This window comes from Aspergillus tanneri (assembly GCF_003426965.1).
Source record: "Aspergillus tanneri strain NIH1004 chromosome Unknown AapTan_7_pilon_pilon_pilon, whole genome shotgun sequence".
NCBI classification, from domain to species: Eukaryota; Fungi; Ascomycota; class Eurotiomycetes; order Eurotiales; family Aspergillaceae; genus Aspergillus; species Aspergillus tanneri.
This window is the reverse complement of record NW_022984634.1, coordinates 3,362,286-3,385,007: the sequence shown is the minus strand read 5'-3', so window position 1 is coordinate 3,385,007 and position 22,722 is coordinate 3,362,286. Positions and strand designations below refer to the sequence as shown.

Genomic DNA, 22,722 nt, shown 5'->3' with positions numbered 1-22,722 from the left:
ATCCCTCCGCAGAAGGTTAATTACCAATAACAGGCTTCCAGAACCCATTGGGATGCGTTGACCGTTGGAAGGAGGACGGCTAAGCGCATGAACACGGAGGTTGACAGGGGATGATGACTCGATAGGGTTGTGGCTCAAGCTGAGAGAGACCCAGAGATTTTGTATTGCGTCAAGTCTTTGTGGGGCGTTGGAAAACGGTTTGGCGTCTGCCAAGACTGTAAGAGCGGGTCATTGTCGTGTTGGATCAGCAGTCGAGAGTCGTCATCTCAAGGCTATGGGAGAGCTTCATCTTAGTAGAATACCCTTAGATAGGATAGGTCAATTGGAAGTTTTGAAGTTAAGGCTGTGACCGGGCGAAGCTGCAGAGTAGTGTATGGATTACTCAACATTAGCTATATCCACTGGGGGTCATAAAGGGGACCATAGTTTCTTTCACGGGGACGAATTGATGTGATGGTGAGAGAGAAAGACGTCCCACTGACCCCCACATGGTCCAATCGAGAGCTTTGATGCCTACTCCGTACTTCGAGTAGTTTACTTCGAGCACTAAGAATAGGGAGATCCTGACTGTTAGTGCATCCATCATGGTCTGGAAGGGTTTTGAACTTTTGATGGGGTGACAAACGCAGCGAGAAAGGGTGGCACGTGATTACTTATGTCATCCCTTGCCAGGCTGGGATTAGTTAACTAATATTTATGTATAGTGTCACAGCACGAGGATGGCTCAATGATTGGATTGCATTTTGACGAAGACATCGCTTGAAGAAGCTAGAAAACAGAGCGACGTATGGTCGAAGCTATATTATCTACAGGCGGTGAGGTGTGACAGCTCTAACTCCGAATCCTGACATAAAGGGAATAAGTCAGATACAACCACAGGATCCTAGTTCCAGCATATACATATATCTATCTTTGACGAGATAATTGTCGCTGTATAGGAACAGGGATTTTAGGCTTGGATTGAGCAGCGTTTAGAATCTGTTACTGGGCTAATTACAGGTCTAAGCTTTAAGGTATAGTTCGTACTATTATTGGCCTACATACGGAGTAGATTCATAGGATGTAGTTGAGATATTCGAATTCTATATAAATCTGTATCAACAGCATGTCATATGCCCATCATTGAACTTGTCGAGGGCTTGCAATAGCTCTCAAACTCTGTGTTGCATTATTGTATGGGTGAGTATGTGTAAAAGGATGGGTAAGGTCGCAACAAACGCGATAAGGATGGGAATACTTCCCTGTCAATCGCTCAAAACACCGCCGCGGTTTATTAAGAAATGAGCTGTTTCCCTTCGATAATGTTAATTTATTCAGGTCTCTTGTTCAGAGATGCAACAAGAAGTAGCAAGGAGATCTGGTTAAGCTTTCCCTGAAGAGCACGAGCACTAACTAATGCTACCCTACGGAGTGTAATGTAAGGCAGAACAAACGCTTCTCAATACCTTTGAAATCTCTATGGTCTTCTACATCGAACCTGTCAAAGATTGAAATGTCCTCTATAGAAGTGGCCGTCATGACATTGATCCACTTCTACTATGCCGGCAGAGACTAAGTAATTAACTACTTCGTAGGAGGCACCTAAGTGTCTTGTCTTATTGCCGTGAAATTGTTACCCGAGTCCCCATGCATGATCCCGAAAATAATCATCGCCTTCAACGTTCTAGAAGACAACGTAGGCAGCAAGATTACTAAAGCCTTGCCAAGATGCAGCACTCCTTCCATAAATCATATTCTTGGCCAACTCCCAAGACTTCTTGTCCTGTCGACGGAGCGGGAGGGCCAGAGGAGGGATGCCAAGAGAGCATCCGTGGTCGATGCTGTGCAGGATGAATCTCGCCCAGACTTGTTCTGGAGGGGAAGATGAGGGAATTACCATAGGCATGCAAATGAACCCATGGCACTGGCAGGTTCCATCCAATTCGCCCTTTTCATTCTCAACGAATCATTACCCCTGTAGACTCTGGCCTTTGAGCCAATCAAACCCATTAGCATAACTAACTCGTGATCTCGTCGAAAATTGATCAGAAAGTCGACCCAATCAAGTTTCAGAGAGGGTGCATGTTGATACGGTGGTAATCCAGATACAGTCTGGTCGGGTTCCGTTAGATGGAAGGATCGTTCTGGGAAATACAATGGGAGGGAGGACATCTACGCGGGGCTTGAGGGCCGTCCACAACCTGGTACCGTTCTGGTATGGTAAGTTCGGGCGATACCTGCCTGGAATGGTTAGGCTGGAGTCTGTGCAGGAGAAGGTTATGGACCATTTCGTGTAGCATGACTGCCTAGTGTTTTCGCCCACCACTTTGTGGACATCTACTGTGTAAGGTAGAATTTGGATGTCTTCCACTATTAATTCCTGGCCTTCTGGAAATCCACAGGCGAGGTTCTTGTAAATTTATATGTGATCGAGATCGAGGTGCAAAATGGCCAATTCTGGTGGTATGATACTATACCAGTACCGCTGGCCAAAACAACGCCACAGCCCCGCATTGATCTTGGCCCGGTCTTGTCCCTACCCTCCGCCGGGCTGTGCAAGCGGCCTTTTCTGGGCAAGGCTCGGCTCCGGACGCCCGCACAGGACAAGAACCCAAGCCTTCCCCCTCTTGCTCCCAAGACTTCCTCTCTCTTCTTAACTATTCCTTACTCTATCTACCCCCCTGGCTGGTTCTCCTATTTTTCTTTTACCTCTCTCTCTTCCCCCTCTACTGCTGCTGCTTCAACGATTACTCCTATTACTACTACTACTGCTTCTCCTTGAATTATTTTCCTCTTCCCAGCGTTTCGGTCTGAGGCATTTTTGACACGCGTATTCGGACAATTTGTATTTGTTGTCCTTTTCGCACACCGCGTTTCCCCATCTTTGATCAATCCCTGATCAGCCAGAAAAACAAGACCTGACGGTCTCGTATCTTGCTGTTTTGCTCGCTGAGGAAGATTCTCTTCACACTTCCCTTGTGCTGAGTCCTCAACCCTTTTCCGCTCTGTCCAAGAAAAGGACAAGAAAGATTTTTCTTGGCAATGTCGGAACACCAAGACACCACATCTGCCTCGACCACGGCGGCTCCTATTCCCGCGTCGACTTCGCAAGAGCAGCCCTCATCGCAGTCACCCACCCAGGTCTCATCGGCTGCCTCGACGTCCTCGGTGACGGCTACTGCGGCAGCTGCCACCGCAGCCGTGGCCGCTGCTCCCCAAGTGAATGGCAACGCTACTCGTCCTAGCGAAGAACTGTCTTGCCTATGGCAAGGATGCTCTGAAAAGTGTCCAACCCCGGAATCACTTTATGTAAGTCACGTCTCCGTTGTATTGTACCTCTTGGATCCTCGACACAGATGCCACTGGCTCGACATCTCTTGCAGTCGCAATTCTCAAAACCTACCTGGTCACTCAGCATTACTGACCCTCTCTTCCCCAGGAACATGTATGCGAGCGACACGTCGGTCGCAAGAGCACCAACAACCTCAATCTGACTTGCCAATGGGGCAGCTGCCGTACCACCACCGTGAAGCGCGACCACATCACCTCCCACATTCGAGTACATGTGCCTCTAAAGCCTCACAAGTGTGACTTTTGTGGGAAAGCGTTCAAACGCCCCCAGGATTTGAAGAAACATGTCAAGACTCATGCAGATGACTCCGTGCTGGTTCGGTCTCCAGAGCCTGGTGCTCGCAATCCGGACATGATGTTTGGGGGAAATCCCGCGAAAGGTTCGTTTTCGACTGTTAGCTGGCGTTGTTGAATTGAAAATTGACTCATTCTACCTCAGGATACGCTGCTGCTGCGCACTACTTTGAGCCAGCACTTAACCCCGTCCCTAGCCAGGGCTACGCACATGGGGCTCCTCATTATTACCAGTCTCATCCCCCGCCTCAGCCGGCGAATCCCTCCTATGGGAACGTCTATTATGCTTTGAATCATGGTCACGAGGCGGGTCATGCATCTTACGAGTCCAAGAAACGCGGGTATGATGCTCTGAATGAGTTCTTTGGAGACTTGAAACGTCGCCAATTCGATCCCAATTCCTATGCAGCCGTTGGCCAACGGCTGTTAGGCTTGCAGAGTCTGTCTCTTCCCATCCTCAGTGGCGGTCCGCTGCCAGAGTACCAACCCATGCCCGCCCCTGTTGCCGTCGGGGGTGGAGGCTACAGCCCTGGTAGTCACCCTCCAGCTCCCGCCTATCATCTGCCGCCCATGAGCAATGTGCGGACCAAGAATGATCTGATCAATATCGATCAGTTCTTGCAACAGATGCAGGATACCATCTACGAGAATGATGATAACGTGGCAGCCGCGGGTGTTGCTCAACCGGGCGCCCACTATGTCCACGGTGGCATGAGTTACCGCACTACCAACTCGCCACCCAGCCAGCTGCCTACTAGTCATGCCACGGCCACCACCTCAGGGGGACCAGTGCTGGCCAACCCGGCGGCGCATTCTCCATCCACTGGTACACCGGCACTGACTCCTCCCTCGAGCGCGCAGTCGTACACCTCAGGTCGCTCGCCCATCTCCCTGCCTTCGGCTGCCCGCGTCTCGCCCCCTCACCACGACGGAGGCTCGAGCATGTACCCGCGGTTGCCATCGGCCACCATGCCGGACAGCATGACCGCTGGCTACCCGACCGCGTCGAGCGCGGCGCCGCCATCCACGCTTGGGGGCATCTTTGACCATGACGACCGCCGCCGCTACACTGGTGGCACCCTGCAGCGCGCCCGACCCGAGGAGCGGACTGTGGCGGAGCCCATGGATGTGTCCCACGATGGCAAGGAGGACGGGGACCGTACGCCACCCGCCAAGGCTCGGCCGGCGGCATCGTCGCCCGTTCGCATTTCCGCCAGCCTGATCGACCCGGCTCTCTCGGGATCGGCATCCGAGGAGGAGGCGGCGGCAACCCTCCGGACGGCTCAGGCGGCAACGGAGGTGGCCGAGCGGTCGGATGTGCAGTGGGTTGAGAAGGTGCGTCTGATCGAGTACCTGCGCAATTACATTGCCTCCCGTCTCGAACGGGGTGAGTACGAGGGCATTGCGCACCACGACAGCAGCGAGTCCCAGTCGCCGGAAACCGGGCTGGACGAACGCATGGAAGGGGTGGAGCTGGGGTCGAGTGGGACCAAGTCGGAAGAGCCCGCGATGAAGACGGAGGGTAGCGACACAGTCATGTACCCGACGTTACGAGGGGTGGACGAAGATGGAGATTCGAAGATGCCGTGATGTTTTTCTTTTTTCTTTGTTCTTTTTTCTTTGTTCTTTTTTCTTTTTGATTTAATTTGTCTATTTACATTCTTCCGCCTTTATGCCCTTCTCACGACTCTGGAGTTCCCCTCGATAGTGGTTCGATTCGTTTGCGCTCATCTAGTTTATTTACCGTCCACAGAAGATGGCCCGTTGTCCGAGACAATGTCTTTTTTTTTTTTATTATTATTATTATTGTTTATTGTCTGTTTCCTCTCTCCACTTTTGTCATGCCGTCCGGGATTGTGTACGTGTCTATGGGAAAGTTGATCGTGGATTTGACTGGTGTTTACTGTTCCTGTATATGTGGAATACGTTATTGCTCATTTTTATCGTTTTGAATGGAGTCCGGCTGTCTTGTTCCGTAGTTGTAGTTGATTCCTCAGGAGTCTAAAAAAGAAAAGAAAAGAAAAGCGAAGAAAGTACCGTTTTCAACGATGTTTGTTTGGTACGAGAGAGTACAAACTGATCGAATGCTACCGTCCCCACGAGACGACCGAGTTTGATATGGACGACGATGAGCCGATCGCACATTCCAGGACTGGACGCTAAACTGAAGGCGGGAGATCATGACGCAAACAGAGATGTTTCTCAGTTATTACAAGGCAATCGAGAGATCCATTCATTGCTTTGCCCCCATCCATTGATGTCTTTCCTGATCCGGTGTGCTATTCACAGGGGGAATTTTGGGTTGGGTCGCATCGAGGTTTGAATTCTCCACTGCAAGGGAGACGCTGTCGACCGGTTGGCCTGATGGGACCCCCTTGAGGGACAGTTAACAAGGAGGACTGTTGTATTGAACTTGACGCTTCTTCTCGACTGTCTTGAAGTTGACTGTCTTGTTGCTCTGGTCCGTCTCCACTGACTGTTTACGGCGGCGGGGAAGACATCGTCCACTCTTAGTCCACTGTATGAAGAGGTTCCATGTGGATTTCTCGTTGTTTTTGTCGGCTGGTTGATTTTGTCCCCTATTCGGAAAGAGACGAAGACGAAATATTAAAGACCTGTGAGATCCTGCAGGTACGCTGCATTAAATAAATACATACAATGAATGTCACGAGGAACTGATTGATTTCCCCACACGGAAGCGGTCACGGAACGCGTGATCGTCATAGTTTCGTTCACAAACGCATTCATTCATTCATTCTTCTTTCTTTCTCATCGCATGCTTGCACAGAGACAGACTCAGATATACTCTTATACAATAGATTTATTGACAGATCCTATTTTTCTCCTCCTAAATATCAGATTAGTTCGTCCCTCAGTGCAGTTATCCGCACAAAACCCCGTGGCTGGTTCTATTATTCAGCCACCGAGTTCGCGTCTGGTTCTGCGCGGTGGCAAACGATTCGATTCTTTGGCTCTTCCCTCGAGATTTGTCTGGGTTGAGTTTTCTTGCGGCCTCTTCTGGCTTCTTTGTCCATCCGCCTGGGGTCGGTCGCTTCCCATCTCTCTTGCCTGTTCTTCAGATTCGCCCTTGCCTCGTCTAATTTCACCGTTGTTCGGGAACTTGGATCGCTCTATTTTTCTTCCCTCCTCCACACCAACCACCTCGTTCGGTCCTTGATATTCGTGAACATCTGATCGACGGCTCGACTCAATATCCGCCATAGTGGAGACTCGAGCGGAGGAATTCCAGCACGTGTGATTGTGAAAGAGAAAAAATGCCTCTCTCCAACCGCCGTCGCGCGCGGCGCAAAGAGATTCAACTCCAGGAAACCTCGGATGCGGAGGCGCCGGACTCGTCACCGACTCGGCCCTCAAATAAGAAGCGCAAGGTGGGTAAACCGGTGGTACTGCCATTCGGCATCGTGGGCTAACAGGTAATATATACAGGTCGAACGGACCTCCCCTCATCATCTTCGTCCCATCAAAACCGCCGAATCCGCCGACGAGGCGGACCACTCGTCCCCAGACCGTGATCTGTCGGAAAACCAGGACTTGGTGGATATGGTCATCTCCTACCTCGAAACAGCCCGCGAAGAAGTGCGCGTCCTTCGCGACCACTCGAATGCGAAGACGGAAAACAAGCAGAGTATCCGGGCCTATGCGAAGATCGCCGGCCGCAACTGGACATACTACGTCAAGACGCTCCATGTAAACATCGGTCGCGAACCTGATCGCGAGCAGAAGCTGGATGAGCAGTCCAGCCCCGTCACGATTGCGGCGCGCGCGCTACCCGAGGTCAACGTGGATCTGGGGCCCAGCAAATTTGTGTCGCGTCTGCACGCGGAGATCTTCTACGACGGCGAGGAGACGGCTTCCTGGCACATCCGCGTCAACGGTCGAAACGGTGTGCGGCTGAACAACACCATCCTGAAGCGCGGCACGGACACCATTCTCTCCTGTGGCGACATCATCGAGATCGCCAACACTCAGATGATGTTCGTCACGCCCGGGGACAAGGCTAACATCCATCCCGCGTTCGTCGAGCGAGCGCAACGCCTGGCCAACGGAGAGGAGACCCTCGCCTCCTGGGACGCTTCGCACCACGCACATCCTCCGTCCACCCTCGGTGCGACGGGCTCGGTCTCCTCCACCGGCCAACCCTCGTTGGCCCCGGCGCCGCAGTTCCTCAAGCGCCAGGTAACCCCGCCACCGCGGTCACCCGACACCGTGGGCGCGCGGACGGCCAAGCAGTCGCCGCTCTATAACCGCGGCATGATGATGGAGAGTACGGAGGAGATCGATTACAGCAAGGATGTAGCCAAGGACTTGAAACCCCCCTACAGCTATGCGACGCTGATCGCGCAAGCCATTTTCTCGAGCGAGGAGGAGAAGCTCACGCTCAACAGTATCTACAATTGGATCATGGACAAGTACGCGTTCTATCGCCATTCGCAGAGTGGCTGGCAGGTATCTCTCCTTTATTTCGCCCTGTGGTCTGTCTTTCAGGACTAACGATATAGAACTCGATTCGACATAATCTCTCGCTCAACAAAGCCTTCCAGAAAGTCCCTCGCCGCACCGACGAACCTGGCAAGGGCATGAAGTGGCAGATTGCGCCGGAATACCGGGAGGAGTATTATAAGAAGCAGCTACGGAGGGGGCCGCAATCATCTGCCCCGTCGTCGCCAGCCACCAAGGAACCGATCGCGCGCGGCAGTCATGTGATCGAGACAACATTTGCCGGCAAGAAGTCACCCCCGGTGTCGTCGCCCGGCTTCAGCTCCTTCCCCGTGGCCCCAGTCGAAGCGTATACGCCGGAACGAGGCTCGCGGGCGAGTCGCAACGGCGCCCATGAACACCCGCTTCGCCCGCCGAACGTGCGGGACTACGAGGAACCGTCGCCCTTGCCGGCACGCTCGGGGACCAAACCGGGCAGCAACGGCACCAGCCTCAGCCGCAGTTATGGGCTCTCGGACCTCGTGGGGGGATCGCCGCCGGTGCTGTCGTCGTCCTACTACGACGAGGGACCGTCATCGATGATCACGCCGGCGCCGCAGCGTCAGCAGCCGCGCCTGCCGCCTCCAAGCACGGCGCAGATCCCGTCTAAGTTCATGCCGATGAGCTCGCCGGCGCAGTTCTGGAAGTTCGCAGATATCGGGAGCACGCCGGCGCGACCAGTGCCCGACATGAGTCCGCTCAAGGGCGATGGCGGTGATGTCCTGGGTAGCATTCCCAGCAGCAGTCCGCCGCCGCCGAACCTGGCAAGTCCCAGCAAGCCCGGCACGTCGAATGGGCTGGGACATGGCCGGTCGTTGCCACCGCGACGGGAGGGCTCGGGTGAGGAGACACCGCGACCGATGAACGGACGACCCGAGGAGGACGAGGAGGAGGATGATGGAGGGGGGTTCGATCTGGCACGGTGAGTATCTTGATACCCCTTTGAATTGGGAAGGATGGAACTCTCGTCTAATGTCAATGTCCTTGCAGAGGCTTTCAACCGATCGGGTCGTACCATCGACAGCTGAGCAGTGCAGCGCGAGCGAGTGCGGCGACGTCGTAATGGATATTTGATTATGGGATATGGTATGAATGATGATACTGTTAGAGCGTGGATAGAGGGAGAACGATATACATATACGATATAAGTTATATATATAACGTCAATGTTATTTATATGGTCGGCCAGAACCTCTCCTCCAGCCACAGAACCTGCTTCCACCAGCGTTCACACCGGGCGCGCATCTCGCCATTCTCTTCTCCTTGCTCGTCTGCCATGGCATCCACCAGGTCACCAATCTCCTCCACGAATCGTTCAAACTCAGGATTCGTCCAGTTGGGAATGAACCTGTTCCGCAACGCCCCGCCGTCGGCATCCTCTTCTTCTCTCTGTCTTTCTTTTTCTGTTAGAAAGGATGCTGCATACCTCCACGCTCTTAGATAACACATCTCAGTAGCCCAGAGAACGACCAGACCTTCGAGGAGGGAGACCCCGGCACTCCCGGCGGACATGAAGAGGTTGATGTATGCATGGGTGATGTATCCTTGATCATTGTCTGTATTGTCTGTATCATTGTTTTTGCCACTTTTGTCAGTCTGTGTATGTGAAGCTGGATTTGGATTTGTATCTGTACCTGGCTGCGCGACAGAGACATCTTTCTCCTTCTCATCCCTATTCTCATTGTCCTCTGAAAGAGAATCCAATTTCAGATCATATTCCTCCGCCACGGCCGCGAAAAATCCCAATTCACAACGGATATTCACCAACGCATCGCTGAGAATACCCACTGCTCGGTCGGTCGTCGAGGTCGTCGAGAAGGATGAAGGGGAGGAGGAGAGATCGATCTTTGAGAGAAGAAGTCCTATGAATCGGATATATGACTGCGCGTAGAGTCGGTCCTGAGTCAGCCATCGTGTCAAATGTTTCTTCGAGAGCGTGCCTTGGCCGGCGTGTTGGAGGAAGGAGTGCGTGGTGGCGCGATGGAGGGACTGAGGGGTTATCGTGAGGAGGTGTTTCGTTAGTGACATTTTGAATATTGAATAGTAATTTGATTGATTATTGAGCTGAATGAATTATTGATTGAGTTGAGTTGAATGCTTAAGTGGATGAATTATTGAAGAACATCCCCATCATCGCCTCCAATGCATAACGAGCGTCATTCCCGGCGTTGTGCAGATGCCATCCCGTCAGTCCCAGTTCGCCCAGAATTCCCCCCAGCGATCGCACCGTCGCTTCGCCCCGCAACATCCGGTACGTCTCTGCCGTATCCACCACATCAACGATGCCCGTCATCGCCTCAGTCTGCACCTCAACCGCTACCCCAAGCTGCCGCAAATACGCCAGATCCGCACCCGGGTTATGTCCTACGAGAACCACTGCGCCCGCGTTCTCCCAGCTGGCCTGCACCACAGCTCCCAGGTCCCGTTCTGACACCCATTCGCTCGTGCCGAATTCGAAGTTGGCCGGACATCCAGCGACGAAGTCCCGATTGACGATGTGGCCGTATTCGCGCACGCGCAGATGTCGCGATGCGATCTGCGCGGTCCAGACCTTCCCCAGGGGGCCGGGAGCCTGATCGACAAGAAGTGACAGGTCCAGCGTGGAGATACCCACCTCGGTCACCTGCTTGTGACAGCGCTCGTTGCACTCGACGTCAATGCTGACGAGCAGCGGTTGCTTCCAGAAGCCGTACATCATGGGCCGGGTCACCTCCCAGTCGGCGGCGGCGGCCTCGTGCTCGGCGGCTGCTTCCCACGTCCTTTCGGATTCGGCTTCCTCGTGCGGTTGCAGTCCTAAGTACCGCTGCGTGCGTTCCAGACATTGCACCAGGCTCTGGTGATGCATGGCGCGCTGCTGCTGCTTGGCCTTGGTTGATTTTTTGCTGTTCTTGGTGGCATCCACGGCCGCCTCGAGGGCCTGCTCCCAGGCCAGGTAGTCCTTGTCCTGGTCAGTAGGGAACTGGTCCTGGTTGCTTGCGGGTGGAATTTCCGCCAGCAGACGCTCCTTGGTGTCCAGGCTGGTACATTTCCCCAAGAAGATGGGTTGGGGCCACCAGTTCCGCTCGCCGAAGGGCAGCAGTATGCCTTTCTTGGACTCGGTCGGTAGAGACAGTCGGCATTCTAGGGCGTGGTTGATCTCCTGGAGGAACTGTCGCACCTGACTAGCGGAGACGAGGAGCAGTACTCGCGAACCGAGACGGGGAGGAAGATGGACATAGTATCTACTTTCTTAGCTAGGAAAGGAGAGAAGAAGAGGGACTTACAGGTCCCAAGATCTACTCCAGAATTGGCCACGATCGAAGAATTGACTGGCTACTGTCTGTGAGAGTTGGTCTTTGACAAACTTGTAAGGGAACCGAGAGACAGCCACGACGGGACAGAAGGATCCATCGTGAACGGCGATGGGGTCCAGGGGAGTCAGTTGGTGTACTTGTTCATAGGCTTCTTGGTCCTGTGTCGAAGGGTCTCTAGATGGATCTGAGGGATATTGGGATGTATTTCTGGCTTCCTGGGGTGCGTTCGAAGCGTCATGGGGAGTTTCTCTCTCGTGTACGCCTTGCTTGCGCAGGCCTGCGTTGAGATGTAGGAGGGACTCATCGTGGTCCAAAAGAAGACGAAGGCGGTTGATACGGTCCATTGTAGGGATTGAATTGAGAAAATAGACAGATGATAGAGGATAAGAGAGAGGAATGGTGGAAGGATAGTGAGAGAGAAAGGATGGAAGAGAGATTCAAAGGGGATAATAGAGAGCAAACGGATGCAGTGAAAGACAGAGAAAGCATTCAGTCACTGAGACAGGTAAATATACCTATCTGAATTCTATTCCAGACCTGATATATCCTAATAGTATGGATGTACCAAGTCTGAAGAGCTAGAGCTAGGATCAGTGAATTCATAAATATATCGACTTGCCCTAATCTATATAGGATATCTAATAATTAGATTGACTAGATTGATTCGACTGTATTGATCAATACGAATCATAGAGCTGAATAAGAAGAATACAGTCTGATTCTCTACACAGGAGACCATACAATATTACTGTACAAATACTATATTCAACTTATTATATGATATTGTTCTGGATTTATTCAGAGGTGATTCACTCGGTAGGATATTCCTCAGGCATTCATCTGTCCTCAGGCATACACGGAACAACCTTCTTCCTCTCCATCGCCGTCTCTCATCCTCTCTACTTCGTACACTCTGCATGTATACCATCTTCTCTCGCTCTCTCATCCTCTATCCTCTCTCTGATCCCCTCCCTATCCCCCTCACTCCCCCCAATGACAGACTATCATGATGGAGGCCTCATCCTCGACGGTCCCTTTGACCCCGATGCGCAGGCCACCGTCACCGACTACATTGATTACACCGAGTACCTGCCCGCCGACCTGATCCGTTCCCTCACCCTCATTCGTGGCCTGGATGAGCGCTATCTCGAGGCCACTCAACACGTCCATGAGGCTACCAAGACCTACGGCGAGCTACCTGATCTCTCTCCTGACCGTCGTCCCGATTCCTGCGCCCTTCGCAAGGACATCTCTCTCCACATTGACTGCGCCATTAACGCGCGCGAATCCGCCTACGCTGAAGCCTGTCGTCTCTACGACGTCGTCGATCGCCATTTTAATCGCCTCGGTTGCATTAGACAGAAGCTGCACGCCCTACCCAAACCCGCATCGCGCGATCCCACCCCCGTGCCCCCCGTCTCCAGCTCCACCAAACGCAGCCGATCTACCAAGAAGGGTGGCGACGACACTGCTGCCCCCACTACGCGCATCACCCTGCGCTTCGATGGTAGCCAAGATCACGCCAGACATGTCCCACAGAAATCTCGCTCACGACGCGCCACTCTCTCCGCTAGCCATCTGGTGGGACTGCACCCAGATTCCCCCCCATCGCCAGCACCGAACACTCCGATGTAGAGCCGGACAAGGGCTCGTCTTCCCAGTCACCACCCCAGCCAGCGGCGAGGAGTGTTGTCAAGAGAGAGAAGCAGGGGCGCCGGTCGCGCACCTCAGGAGCCGCTGCGACCTCCGGCGGCGGTGGCGGCAGCACTGCCCTCTCGACCAGCAATGCGCTGGCCCTGCTGAAGCCGCCGCCCGACGATGCGAAACCCGGTAGCGAGGACATGCCGTGGCTGCGCCTGACGGAATGGGAGATGACCAAGTTGCGCAAGAAGATGAAGAAGAATGCCGTCTGGCAGCCCAGCGAGGTTATGATCCACCGCGAACTGGCCCTGCGTGGTCGAGGTTGGGAGGCCTATCGCGCAGCCAAGGCTAAGTCTGAGGCTGAAGGGACCGAGTTCGTCGACTGCGATGATATCATGAACACTTATATCCCTGGTCAGTTAACCAAGCGCACGGAAGGCATGACGGGTCTCGAGGGTACCTTCGAGACGAAGCTGAGCAATCGCGGCATGAAACTTAACGAAGCGAAGAAGCTCAAGCGTGAAAACCAGGCGCGTGAGCAGGCCGCTGCTGCTGCTGCCGCTGCCGCCGCCGAAGCAGCGCAGACGGGCAAGCGTCGGACCCAGCGGACCTCTCCCCTCTCCTCCAAGGACGTCCTCGTCGACTCCCAGGATACGACGGGCAAACCCAGCCGCACGGCGGCCAGAAACGATCACTCGACGAGAGCCCTGGGGGCCCGACTCCAGCTCTGGCTGCTCCCACGGCCCCTGAAACGCGGGCGGCGCTGCGCAGCGCGACGAAACGCCGTCGAACCAGCAAGGAATCCCCCCCTCCGGTTGACACGATTGTGAGCACATCCAGCGCTTCGGCCACCACCCTGGCATCGACTAATGTCCCCTTAGCTGGTGCCGAAGCCGTGGATGCGTCCCTGCGGTCCCCCTCCCCGACCGGCTCGAAGCACTCCGTTCCCTTGACCTTCTCCACTACGAAGGAGAGCAGAACGTCCACGCCCCCAGTGACAACGCGACCGCTACTGCGCCGTCGTTCGGGCGCCGCCTCTGCAGAGCCGGTTCCCAGCATCACCATCACCATGGGAGGCCGCGAGCTGCGCCGCAAGAGCGCCACGCCAGCGCGTCGAACCCCTGCGCCTGAGGCCACCGCGCCGCGTCGTCGCAAGCGGCCTGCTCCGGGACCCGTCTCGTCCGGCCTGGACGGCGGTGCTGCCGTCAGCTACGGGCGACGCAAGGCCAAACCGTCGAAGAAGAAGATTGGCGGGCGCGAGTCCGGCGTACTGGATGGTTCGCAGCCCCGCGATGACATTCGCATCGACGAAGACGGCGTGCTGGAGGAGATTGATCCCAATGAACCCCGATATTGTCTCTGTGGCGATGTGAGCTTTGGCACGATGATCTGCTGCGAAAACCAAGACGTACGCCTCCTTCCTCTGCCCCTACGAATCATGCTAATATGAATGATGCAGTGTGATCGAGAATGGTTCCATCTTGACTGCGTCGGCCTCTCCGAAGTCCCCAGTCGAACGGCAAAGTGGTACTGTCCCGACTGCCGCGTGAAACTGAACAAGGGCACGGATGGGATTGTACGGAATAACCCGCGTCGATGATTTTTCTCGTTCTTGGCCTTCGAATTTGACTTTGGAGTTGCTCAGCGTGTTTTTTGATATGATTCCAAGAATTTTAATGGCATGGTGTTGGGGTTATCTTTTATCCTTTCATTTTTCATCTTAAATTAAGATTGACTGACCGATGTGGAATCAAATAATGGATTCGATTCTATGATTCATCCAAATAATGAACATGAAATAGATGTTCTAGTAAAGAATATAAGATAGATATTATACATCTATATATAATAATCATCATTTCAACCCCCATTGTCCATTCTCCGAAACAATCTCCACCGGCCGCTTCTCGTCTAGCGAAACCCGTCCAGCGTGGAGGATGGCCGTGGTGGGGATGGTATTCTTTAGCGTCGGTAACGGTCGCGCGTCCAGCTCGTCCAGCGTCACTCGACCCTCGTTGACCGCGGTGACCGCGTCGATGAATTTCTCAAAACTTATGTATCCGTAGCCAGTTTGTCCACCGAAGTTGCCCTCTTCATCGGGGGAGTATTTCATATAGAATCTGTGTCGGTTAGCTGGGTGAAAGAAAATGGGAGAAGGAGGACCGACGGGTTCACCCAGGATAGTCCCTGCTCGTCACCGGTGACGTCGTAGCCTCGCTTGGCTTGGTTGATGCGGATCTCGCCATTGGAGCCCATATCTGGTTCTGTTAGTCTGATCTATTGGGTTGGATGGAGGAGGAGGATGGCATACAGTGAAAATACTGGTTAGAATGCACACCAGCATTCTGAGGAGCCGTCCAGCTAGCGGTATAGACGGCCGTGGCTCTCTTAGAGGCATTAGTCTTATGTTGCCACTCCACAAGTAGAGTGATTGTATCTTCGGTCTTGGACACGCAGCCAAGGTCGACGGCTGTGCCTTTGGCGGCAGACGCAGTGACCTTGACGGGGGTGTAATCAGGCACCATGCTCTCGTTGATATCGATGTGGTGCGAGTTGAGGTAATACGAAATATCGCTCTCTTTTCCAGCCCACGCCTTGAACGTCTCCAGCTGGCTCTTGGGCTGACTCATGTAGCTGTAGAAGTAATTGAAGTCGCCCAGGCTGCGAGCCTTGGCGCGCGCATCCGAATACGCTGGGTCGAATCGCTTGTGGTGTTCTACGAAGACGAACACGCCATGTTTGCGTGCCTCGTCTACCAGCGTTAGGTGGTCCGCTAGACGCTGCGTCGCTGGCTTGGTGATCAACACATGGATCTTGCGCTGGATGGCGTACAAAGCAATGGGGAAATGGGTCGGGTCTGGTGTGAAGATGGTGATGGCTGATCCGGGCTCCAACGCATCAATGGCCGTCTTGTAGGCGTTTGGGTCGGTCTGATTGTCTGCGGGGAAAGAGTCGAAGGAAACGTCCAACCCATTGTATACTTGGGAAATGTTCTTGTGTAAATGGTCGCCTGTTTTGTTCAATATTATTATATGATTGGTATGTTACCTTCGTAGGGACTTACGAATGCCCGGGTACTTGGAGCCCGAGACTCCCACCATGCTTAGTTTGCCGACCTTGCCTCGTCGTCGAAGGTCAAATAGCGTCAATCCCACCACGCCGACCTTCTTGTCGGAGCCGGATGCTGCACCACCAACATATCCGGTGGTGTACTCACCAGTACCCACCTGTTTCTTGTCAGAGAGGTCCAGAGGGAGAGTTGGTGGTACGTACCATCAACACGGAGGGTGCCATCTTGCAAACTGGGGGAGAAGAACTACAGTACTGTCACGGACCTTTCGGCAGGACGATGGGAAAAAAGAGGACTTTGTACTCTGCAGCCATGGAAGAATTGGCTTAATCTCTTCTCCATCTTCAATAGCCGCCCGTCACCTGATTCGTGCAATTTCCCCGGCGTACCGTACCGTACCGTGCCGTATGGTATTGTCGGGGATTGAAAAGTACGGCGGTTGCTGATTGGTGGAAAAATGAATCCGGGGTGTATCGTGGGGGATTTCCGTCAGAATATCAAGAAGTACATACATAGTACTACAGGTAACTAACTACAACATAATACTATTTAACAACGTCGCTGCTTCTCCGATGGTCTTGCGGGGTAATGCGGCCCGAAGTGGAGGGTTCATATAAGGTCCATCTTTCCTGGTTTAAGTTATATCTTGTTCCTCATCTATGTCTTAACCCATATACCTTCATCTTATAAATAGCTAATAGTTGATCTAATAGAAAATGGCTCGTACCCCCCTCCGTCCAGGAGTCTACGCTCCCACTATGACCTTCTTCCATCCCGACACGGAGGAGCTGGACACGGCCACCATCCGTCGTCATGCCGTGCGTCTGGCCAAGGCCGGTCTGGTTGGCCTCTGCACCATGGGATCCAACGGCGAGGCTGTCCATTTGACACGCGAGGAGCGCAAGACCGTCATCCGCGAGACGCGATCCGCCCTTGACGAGGCCGGATTCCAGAATGTCCCCATCATCACGGGCGCCAGCGAGCAGAGCATCCGCGGCACCATCGAACTGTGTCGGGAGTTGGCCGACGTCGGTGCCGAGTACGCTCTGATCGTGCCTCCAAGCTACTACCGCTACGCCGTGGGTAACGATGACACCCTGTATGACTATTTCACCACCGTGGCCGATGCCTCCCCGCTGCCTGTCATCCTCTACAACTATCCCGGCGCGGTATCTGGCATCGATATGGATTCTGACCTTATCATTCGCATCTCCCAACACCCCAACGTCGTGGGTACCAAGTTCACCTGTGCCAATACGGGCAAGTTGACTCGGGTTGCTCGTGAGCTTAACGCCCTCACGCCGACATCGCCCCTGTCACCCCCCTTGACAACGACGGCGGGGACCAATCACCCATATGTGGCGTTTGGCGGCATCGCGGACTTTACACTGCAGACCCTCGTCTCCGGGGGATCGGCCATTCTGGCCGGCGGAGCCAACGTCATGCCGCGACTTTGCGTGCTCATCTTCGACCTCTGGAGTGCCGGTCGCTTCGTCGAGGCCATGGAGGCTCAGCGGTTGCTGAGTGCTGCCGACTGGGTCCTCACCAAGACGGCAATTCCCGGTACCAAGAGCGCCATCCAGACATACTACGGATACGGTGGGTATCCTCGTCGGCCGCTGGGACGACTCAGCGAGGAGCAGACCCAAGCGGTGGCCGACGGGATTCAGGAGGCGATGGAACGGGAGAAGACGCTGCCAGATATTGCCTAGTGATAGTACTCCGTAAAGAGATGTATTCCAGACATTAATTCTTGATGGATGCCTATACAGTACACACTATTAATCTCGCAGCGAACTCCGAACGCCGGGAAATCTTTCTACCCCGCGCTAGTAGAGTGCATTGTTCTTATAGGTGGAGAAATCGAGGGGTTATACGAGGAGAAAAATAGAAAATATTAAATGCTGTAAATAAACAAAATAAATAGGGAATAAAAGTAAAGTAAATGCATATTGCATGCATAAGCGCCGTTTAGGGATAAGTGATATTAAGGAGATTGGATCTATACAACAATCATTAAATCTATCTACTCTCTAGATACTACAATTCCTGTGAATATCGGAAGGCTCCCGATCAACAGAATCTCGGCACCGATAAGATCAGGTTAATATCAGAGAAGAGAATCCAATGTGCTCCGCAATGGGCTCGCTTATAGAGATTGTGGGGGCTTGAGTATATTCTCTCTCTCCCTCCCTCCCTCTCTCTATACACCCACTCTCTTTTCTCTTTCTTGTCTTTTCCTTTACTTCTTCTCGTCTTAATTTTCTCTTACAATGCCGTATCCAGATGAAGCAGAAGGCTTCCAAGTCGATAGCCCTGATACTTACACCACCTTTCATAAGCGATCTGTGAGTCTTTTCATCCATGGGAGGAGAAGTATTAACCATTACTTGATTGCTCCAGTTCAAATTGAAGCCGTTTGGGGATTATGGTACGTATCTGAGACCACATGGACAGACCAACCATTGACTTCTAATAGATGTCGACATTAAAATCGAGGCGTGCGGCGTTTGCGGTAGTGATTTGCACACTATTAGCGGTAGGCTCCTTGTTTATCGATGGATTATCCTAGGTTAACGTCCTCCAGGAGGTTGGGGCGAACAGAAATTCCCTCTCTGCGTCGGACACGGTAAGACGCAATAAGACAGTCCGGTCATTTCATTCAACTCATACCTATAGAAATAATCGGTCGAGCCATCCGCGTCGGTCCCTGCGTGACCCTCATCCAGGAAGGACAGCGCGTAGGCGTCGGCGCCCAGTCATACTCATGCGGAGACTGCAAGCAATGCAAGAATGACAACGAAACCTACTGTCCCGTCCTGATGGTCGACACCTATGGCACCGAGTGGCCGGACACAGGGATCGTCAGCCAGGGCGGATATGCCTCGCATGTGCGCACGCACGAGCACTGGGTCTTCCCCATCCCCGAGCAGCTGGAATCTACTCTCGCGGCGCCGATGCTCTGCGCCGGACTGACAGCGTACTCGCCGCTGGTGCGTAACGGGGCCGGACCTGGCAAGAAGGTCGGGATCGTGGGACTGGGCGGGATCGGACACTTTGGGGTCATGTTCGCCAAGGCGTTGGGGGCAGAAACGTGGGCGATTTCGCGTAGTCGGGCCAAGGAGGAGGATGCACGCCGGCTCGGAGCCGACGGATACATTGCCACGGCGGAGGATGGGTGGGAGATGAAGCATCGCTGCTCGTTCGATCTCATTATCAACTGCGCCAGTTCCACCAAGGATTTTGCCCTGGCTAAGTACCTGTCCATGATGGATGTGCATGGCCGCTGGATCAGCGTGGGACTACCCGAGGAGGAGGGTCAGGTCATCAAGGCTCAGGATCTCCTCGACAATGGGGTGTTGATCGGAGCTAGCCATCTGGGAAGTCGTCGGGAGATGCTGGAGATGCTGCAGCTGGCCGCCGACAAGGGCCTGAAGGGGTGGGTGGAGGAGCTTCCAATCGGGGAGAAAGGATTAAAGGAGGCGATGGAGCGGATGAAAAGGGGGGATGTTCATTATCGGTTTACCATGACGGGGTATGACAAGGCTTTTGCGATGGATAAATAAGACATGATTAGATCTACGTATGTATGGAGTTGTATGGAGTATGTACAGAAGCTAAAATATTTTGGACCTGTGGTGGATCAATCCCCACGGGGGCGGGAGGCGATCATATTCTCTGTTCTTGAGTATTCTTCTGAATTCCGAGTTTTAATATAATATAGAATCACTTTTACCGTACTTAAGAATAAGTGAAGATATTCAGGGGCGAATAAAATAAAAAGTTTGATCGGGCTTGATCGGGGAGGCAAATCAGCCTCACCGCCAACTTTTTTACTTTTTTCTTTTTTCCCCTGAACTGTCTTTTTTGTTTTTTTTTTCTTTTAGTTCTTTTTTTCTTTCTTTCTTTTGGTCAGCGGTTTTATATTTTTCTTCTCTTCTTTCTTTCTATCTTTCTCTCCTTCCTATAGTCTTGTTCTGTCATTTCTGTCTGTACATTGGAGGTCTGTACATTGACCTGGCTCTCGTGATAGTCATCCGACATCTATGATCACTCTCTCAATTGTTCCTTAATCCCCAGCTATCGTGGGCTCTCTTTCTCTATACGCCTTGAATTGATCCATCAGGCCTCCCCCTTGCTGAATCAACGTTCAGCCTTCCATATTCCATCTGTCACACGCCATCCATATTTCTCCCCCTCCGTCTACGTCGTCTCATCCCTTGCGCTTCCTCCCCCTGAAATCGTGTCTTACTTGGCGGGAATAAGTTTCTGGAGGTTTGTATATAATTGATCGACTGGCTGCCTATTTTTCTCCCCAGCCTAATTGTTCTCGTCCATTCGTGGTGTTTCCCCTGCCTCGCCATGTCCCCACGAGATTCGACCGCTATTCCTTCATCCCGCCGACGTCCCTCCTTCTCGCTCAGGGCTCGACCTCGCACAGCCGCCTCCTCGTCCTTTCAGACACCGGCATTTGATTATCATGATGTGTGGAATAGACAGTCCGTGCTGGATAAGGCTGATGACGAAGCCTCGGTACTGGAAGAAATGAACCACTTCCCGGAACCCGCCCCCCGAAGTCGTGGAGCCAAAAGCTTCTCCAGTCTCCTTCATCCGGTCGATGGGCTGCGTGCTCTGGGTCGTCGTCTGTCAGTGACCATCCGCAACAGGTCCTCCAGACATGCCGCTCCTACTCATCCAGAAGAGCACGCCTTCCCCCCCAACGAATCCAACCCTACCACTGGCAACCGGGCTCCCCCCTCCAGACACAGTTGGTGCAGAGGCTCCAGGATTGATCGTCGGCTGTCGCTAACCAGTTTCTACCACCCTGTGCCAGGCGTCACTTTCCCAATTCCGGGCAGTGGTCGCGAGCCCCCGATCCTCCCTAATGATAGGTACGCGGGTGCTGCCGCCAGAGCAGCCGCGGCGGCTCAGAACGAGTTGGCCAAGGCCGAGCGTGATGGATGGGTTGATGCGAAGCTTCCGCGAGATTCGGAAAGCGGCATTGGGATCGACCTCCGGGATCGCTCGGAGTTGTCCGACGTCGACCAGGACATGGTGCGGGTCGACCCCGTCGCCTACCTGCCGCCAGAGGTCATGTCGCAAGTCTTCACCAATCTTGACCCCGAGTCTCTTCTGCAATCTGAACTGGTCTCTCGTGTTTGGAATGAGCAGGCTTCGTCCCGGCACGTCTGGAGGCATGTGTTCCGTCGTGCCTACGGACACTCTCGCCCGAGCGGTACTTCCCCGGAGAAGAAAAAGCAGTCCCTCGGGTTGGGGAAGCCGCATCCGAATCAAGACTGGAAACGAATGTTCTTCGTCCGACGGGCATTAGAACACCGGTGGAAAGAAGGCAAAGCGGCGGCTATCTATCTCCATGGACATACGGACAGTGTCTATTGTGCGCAGTTTGATGAGTATGTGCTTCCCCCCGTAGTAGGAAATCTCTGACCTTGTGCTGACCTCTGACGGCAGAAACAAAATTATCACTGGCTCGCGCGATAGGACCATCCGCGTATGGGACGCTCATTATCCCTGGCCATGCCGCAAGATCATCGGCCCTCCCCCAGAGGATGACCCCAGCATTGGACCGGTGAACAACCCAGCCCGGCAGTCCGAGGGAAAGCCCCCGTTTCTGACCATCTGCCCTCCTCCCACGCTCGCGGCGGGCATCGTGTCTCCCGTGGAGCAGTCCGAATACCACAGTGCATCGATTCTGTGCCTGCAGTTCGATGAGGAGATCATGGTGACCGGGTCTTCGGACTGGTCGTGCATTGTCTGGGATATTCACAACGACTACCGGCCGATCCGCCGCCTTGAAGGCCACCAAGCTGGCGTGCTGGATGTGTGCTTCGATGATCGATACATTGTCTCTTGCTCCAAGGACACGACCATTTGCGTGTGGGACCGACACACTGGGGCTCTCGTGAAGCGGCTTCTGGGACACCGTGGCCCGGTCAACGCCGTCCAGTTGCGCGGCGACCTGGTGGTGTCGGCCAGCGGAGACGGGGTCGCCAAGTTGTGGAATATTACGTCGGGTCTCTGCATCAAAGAATTCCCCAGCAAGGACCGGGGTCTGGCATGTGTAGAGTTCAGTGACGATGCTCGCACCATCCTCACGGGCGGCAACGACCATGTGATCTACCAATTTGACGCCAACACGGGCGATCTGGTCAAAGAGCTCAAGGGCCACAGTGGGCTGGTCCGCTCGTTGCACCTGGATAGCATGAGCCAGCGGATTGTCAGTGGAAGCTACGACGTTAGTGTCAAGGTGTTTGATGCGCAGACGGGAGAGTTGTCGATTGATCTTCCAGGATGGACAACTAGCTGGATGCTGAGCGTGAAGTCGGACTACCGGCGTATTCTCGCTACCAGCCAGGATGGTCGCTCCGTTATTATGGATTTTGGATATGGTTTAGACGGCATTGATTTACTAGAAGGATAGACCTATTTTTCTTCTTTCTTGACTTGGCTGGATATTTAGCGAGAAAAGCCTTTGATTTTGGAGTTCTTATGGATATTTCAAGAGGATGTGGTGTTTATTGCTTTTCATTTGCTTTCTTTTGACTGACTATGAGGGATACATACATTGGGAAGCGA

At 53.5% G+C, this 22,722-nt stretch overlaps 9 protein-coding genes across 9 annotated transcripts; 5 read left to right on the top strand and 4 right to left on the bottom strand.

The window, feature by feature from the left end:
- Positions 1–3,021: 3,021 nt before the first annotated feature.
- Positions 3,022–5,214, top strand: pacC (putative C2H2 transcription factor PacC; the record flags this gene model as incomplete). The annotated part of the gene is made up of 3 exons (XM_033572351.1): positions 3,022–3,288; positions 3,419–3,710; positions 3,770–5,214. The coding sequence occupies 3 exons, from the start codon at positions 3,022–3,024 to the stop codon at positions 5,212–5,214; spliced, it is 2,004 nt and encodes a 667-aa protein (XP_033425666.1).
- Positions 5,215–6,540: 1,326 nt separating this feature from the next.
- Positions 6,541–6,846, bottom strand: ATNIH1004_007731 (uncharacterized protein; the record flags this gene model as incomplete). The annotated part of the gene is made up of 1 exon (XM_033572350.1): positions 6,541–6,846. One exon carries the CDS (start codon positions 6,844–6,846, stop codon positions 6,541–6,543), a length of 306 nt encoding a protein of 101 aa, XP_033425665.1.
- A 53-nt stretch (positions 6,847–6,899) lies between these two features.
- FKH2 (putative forkhead transcription factor Fkh1/2) lies at positions 6,900–9,184 on the top strand (the record flags this gene model as incomplete). Its single annotated transcript, XM_033572349.1, has 4 exons — positions 6,900–7,013; positions 7,072–8,091; positions 8,145–9,043; positions 9,112–9,184. 4 exons carry the CDS (start codon positions 6,900–6,902, stop codon positions 9,182–9,184), a joined length of 2,106 nt encoding a protein of 701 aa, XP_033425664.1.
- A 110-nt stretch (positions 9,185–9,294) lies between these two features.
- ATNIH1004_007729 (putative transcription regulator PAB1642) lies at positions 9,295–10,149 on the bottom strand (the record flags this gene model as incomplete). The annotated part of the gene is made up of 1 exon (XM_033572348.1): positions 9,295–10,149. The coding sequence occupies one exon, from the start codon at positions 10,147–10,149 to the stop codon at positions 9,295–9,297; it is 855 nt and encodes a 284-aa protein (XP_033425663.1).
- Positions 10,150–10,219: 70 nt separating this feature from the next.
- On the bottom strand, positions 10,220–11,758 carry ATNIH1004_007728 (uncharacterized protein; the record flags this gene model as incomplete). Its single annotated transcript, XM_033572347.1, has 2 exons — positions 10,220–11,282; positions 11,385–11,758. The coding sequence occupies 2 exons, from the start codon at positions 11,756–11,758 to the stop codon at positions 10,220–10,222; spliced, it is 1,437 nt and encodes a 478-aa protein (XP_033425662.1).
- Positions 11,759–14,910: 3,152 nt separating this feature from the next.
- Positions 14,911–16,349, bottom strand: ATNIH1004_007727 (Gfo/Idh/MocA family protein; the record flags this gene model as incomplete). The annotated part of the gene is made up of 5 exons (XM_033572346.1): positions 14,911–15,175; positions 15,223–15,313; positions 15,367–16,065; positions 16,120–16,282; positions 16,329–16,349. The coding sequence occupies 5 exons, from the start codon at positions 16,347–16,349 to the stop codon at positions 14,911–14,913; spliced, it is 1,239 nt and encodes a 412-aa protein (XP_033425661.1).
- Positions 16,350–16,841: 492 nt separating this feature from the next.
- Positions 16,842–17,837, top strand: ATNIH1004_007726 (dihydrodipicolinate synthase family protein; the record flags this gene model as incomplete). Its single annotated transcript, XM_033572345.1, has 1 exon — positions 16,842–17,837. The coding sequence occupies one exon, from the start codon at positions 16,842–16,844 to the stop codon at positions 17,835–17,837; it is 996 nt and encodes a 331-aa protein (XP_033425660.1).
- A 561-nt stretch (positions 17,838–18,398) lies between these two features.
- ATNIH1004_007725 (NAD(P)-dependent alcohol dehydrogenase) lies at positions 18,399–19,691 on the top strand (the record flags this gene model as incomplete). The annotated part of the gene is made up of 5 exons (XM_033572344.1): positions 18,399–18,473; positions 18,529–18,556; positions 18,605–18,664; positions 18,713–18,754; positions 18,805–19,691. 5 exons carry the CDS (start codon positions 18,399–18,401, stop codon positions 19,689–19,691), a joined length of 1,092 nt encoding a protein of 363 aa, XP_033425659.1.
- Positions 19,692–20,487: 796 nt separating this feature from the next.
- ATNIH1004_007724 (F-box/WD repeat-containing protein) lies at positions 20,488–22,567 on the top strand (the record flags this gene model as incomplete). Its single annotated transcript, XM_033572343.1, has 2 exons — positions 20,488–21,539; positions 21,598–22,567. The coding sequence occupies 2 exons, from the start codon at positions 20,488–20,490 to the stop codon at positions 22,565–22,567; spliced, it is 2,022 nt and encodes a 673-aa protein (XP_033425658.1).
- Positions 22,568–22,722: the final 155 nt, after the last annotated feature.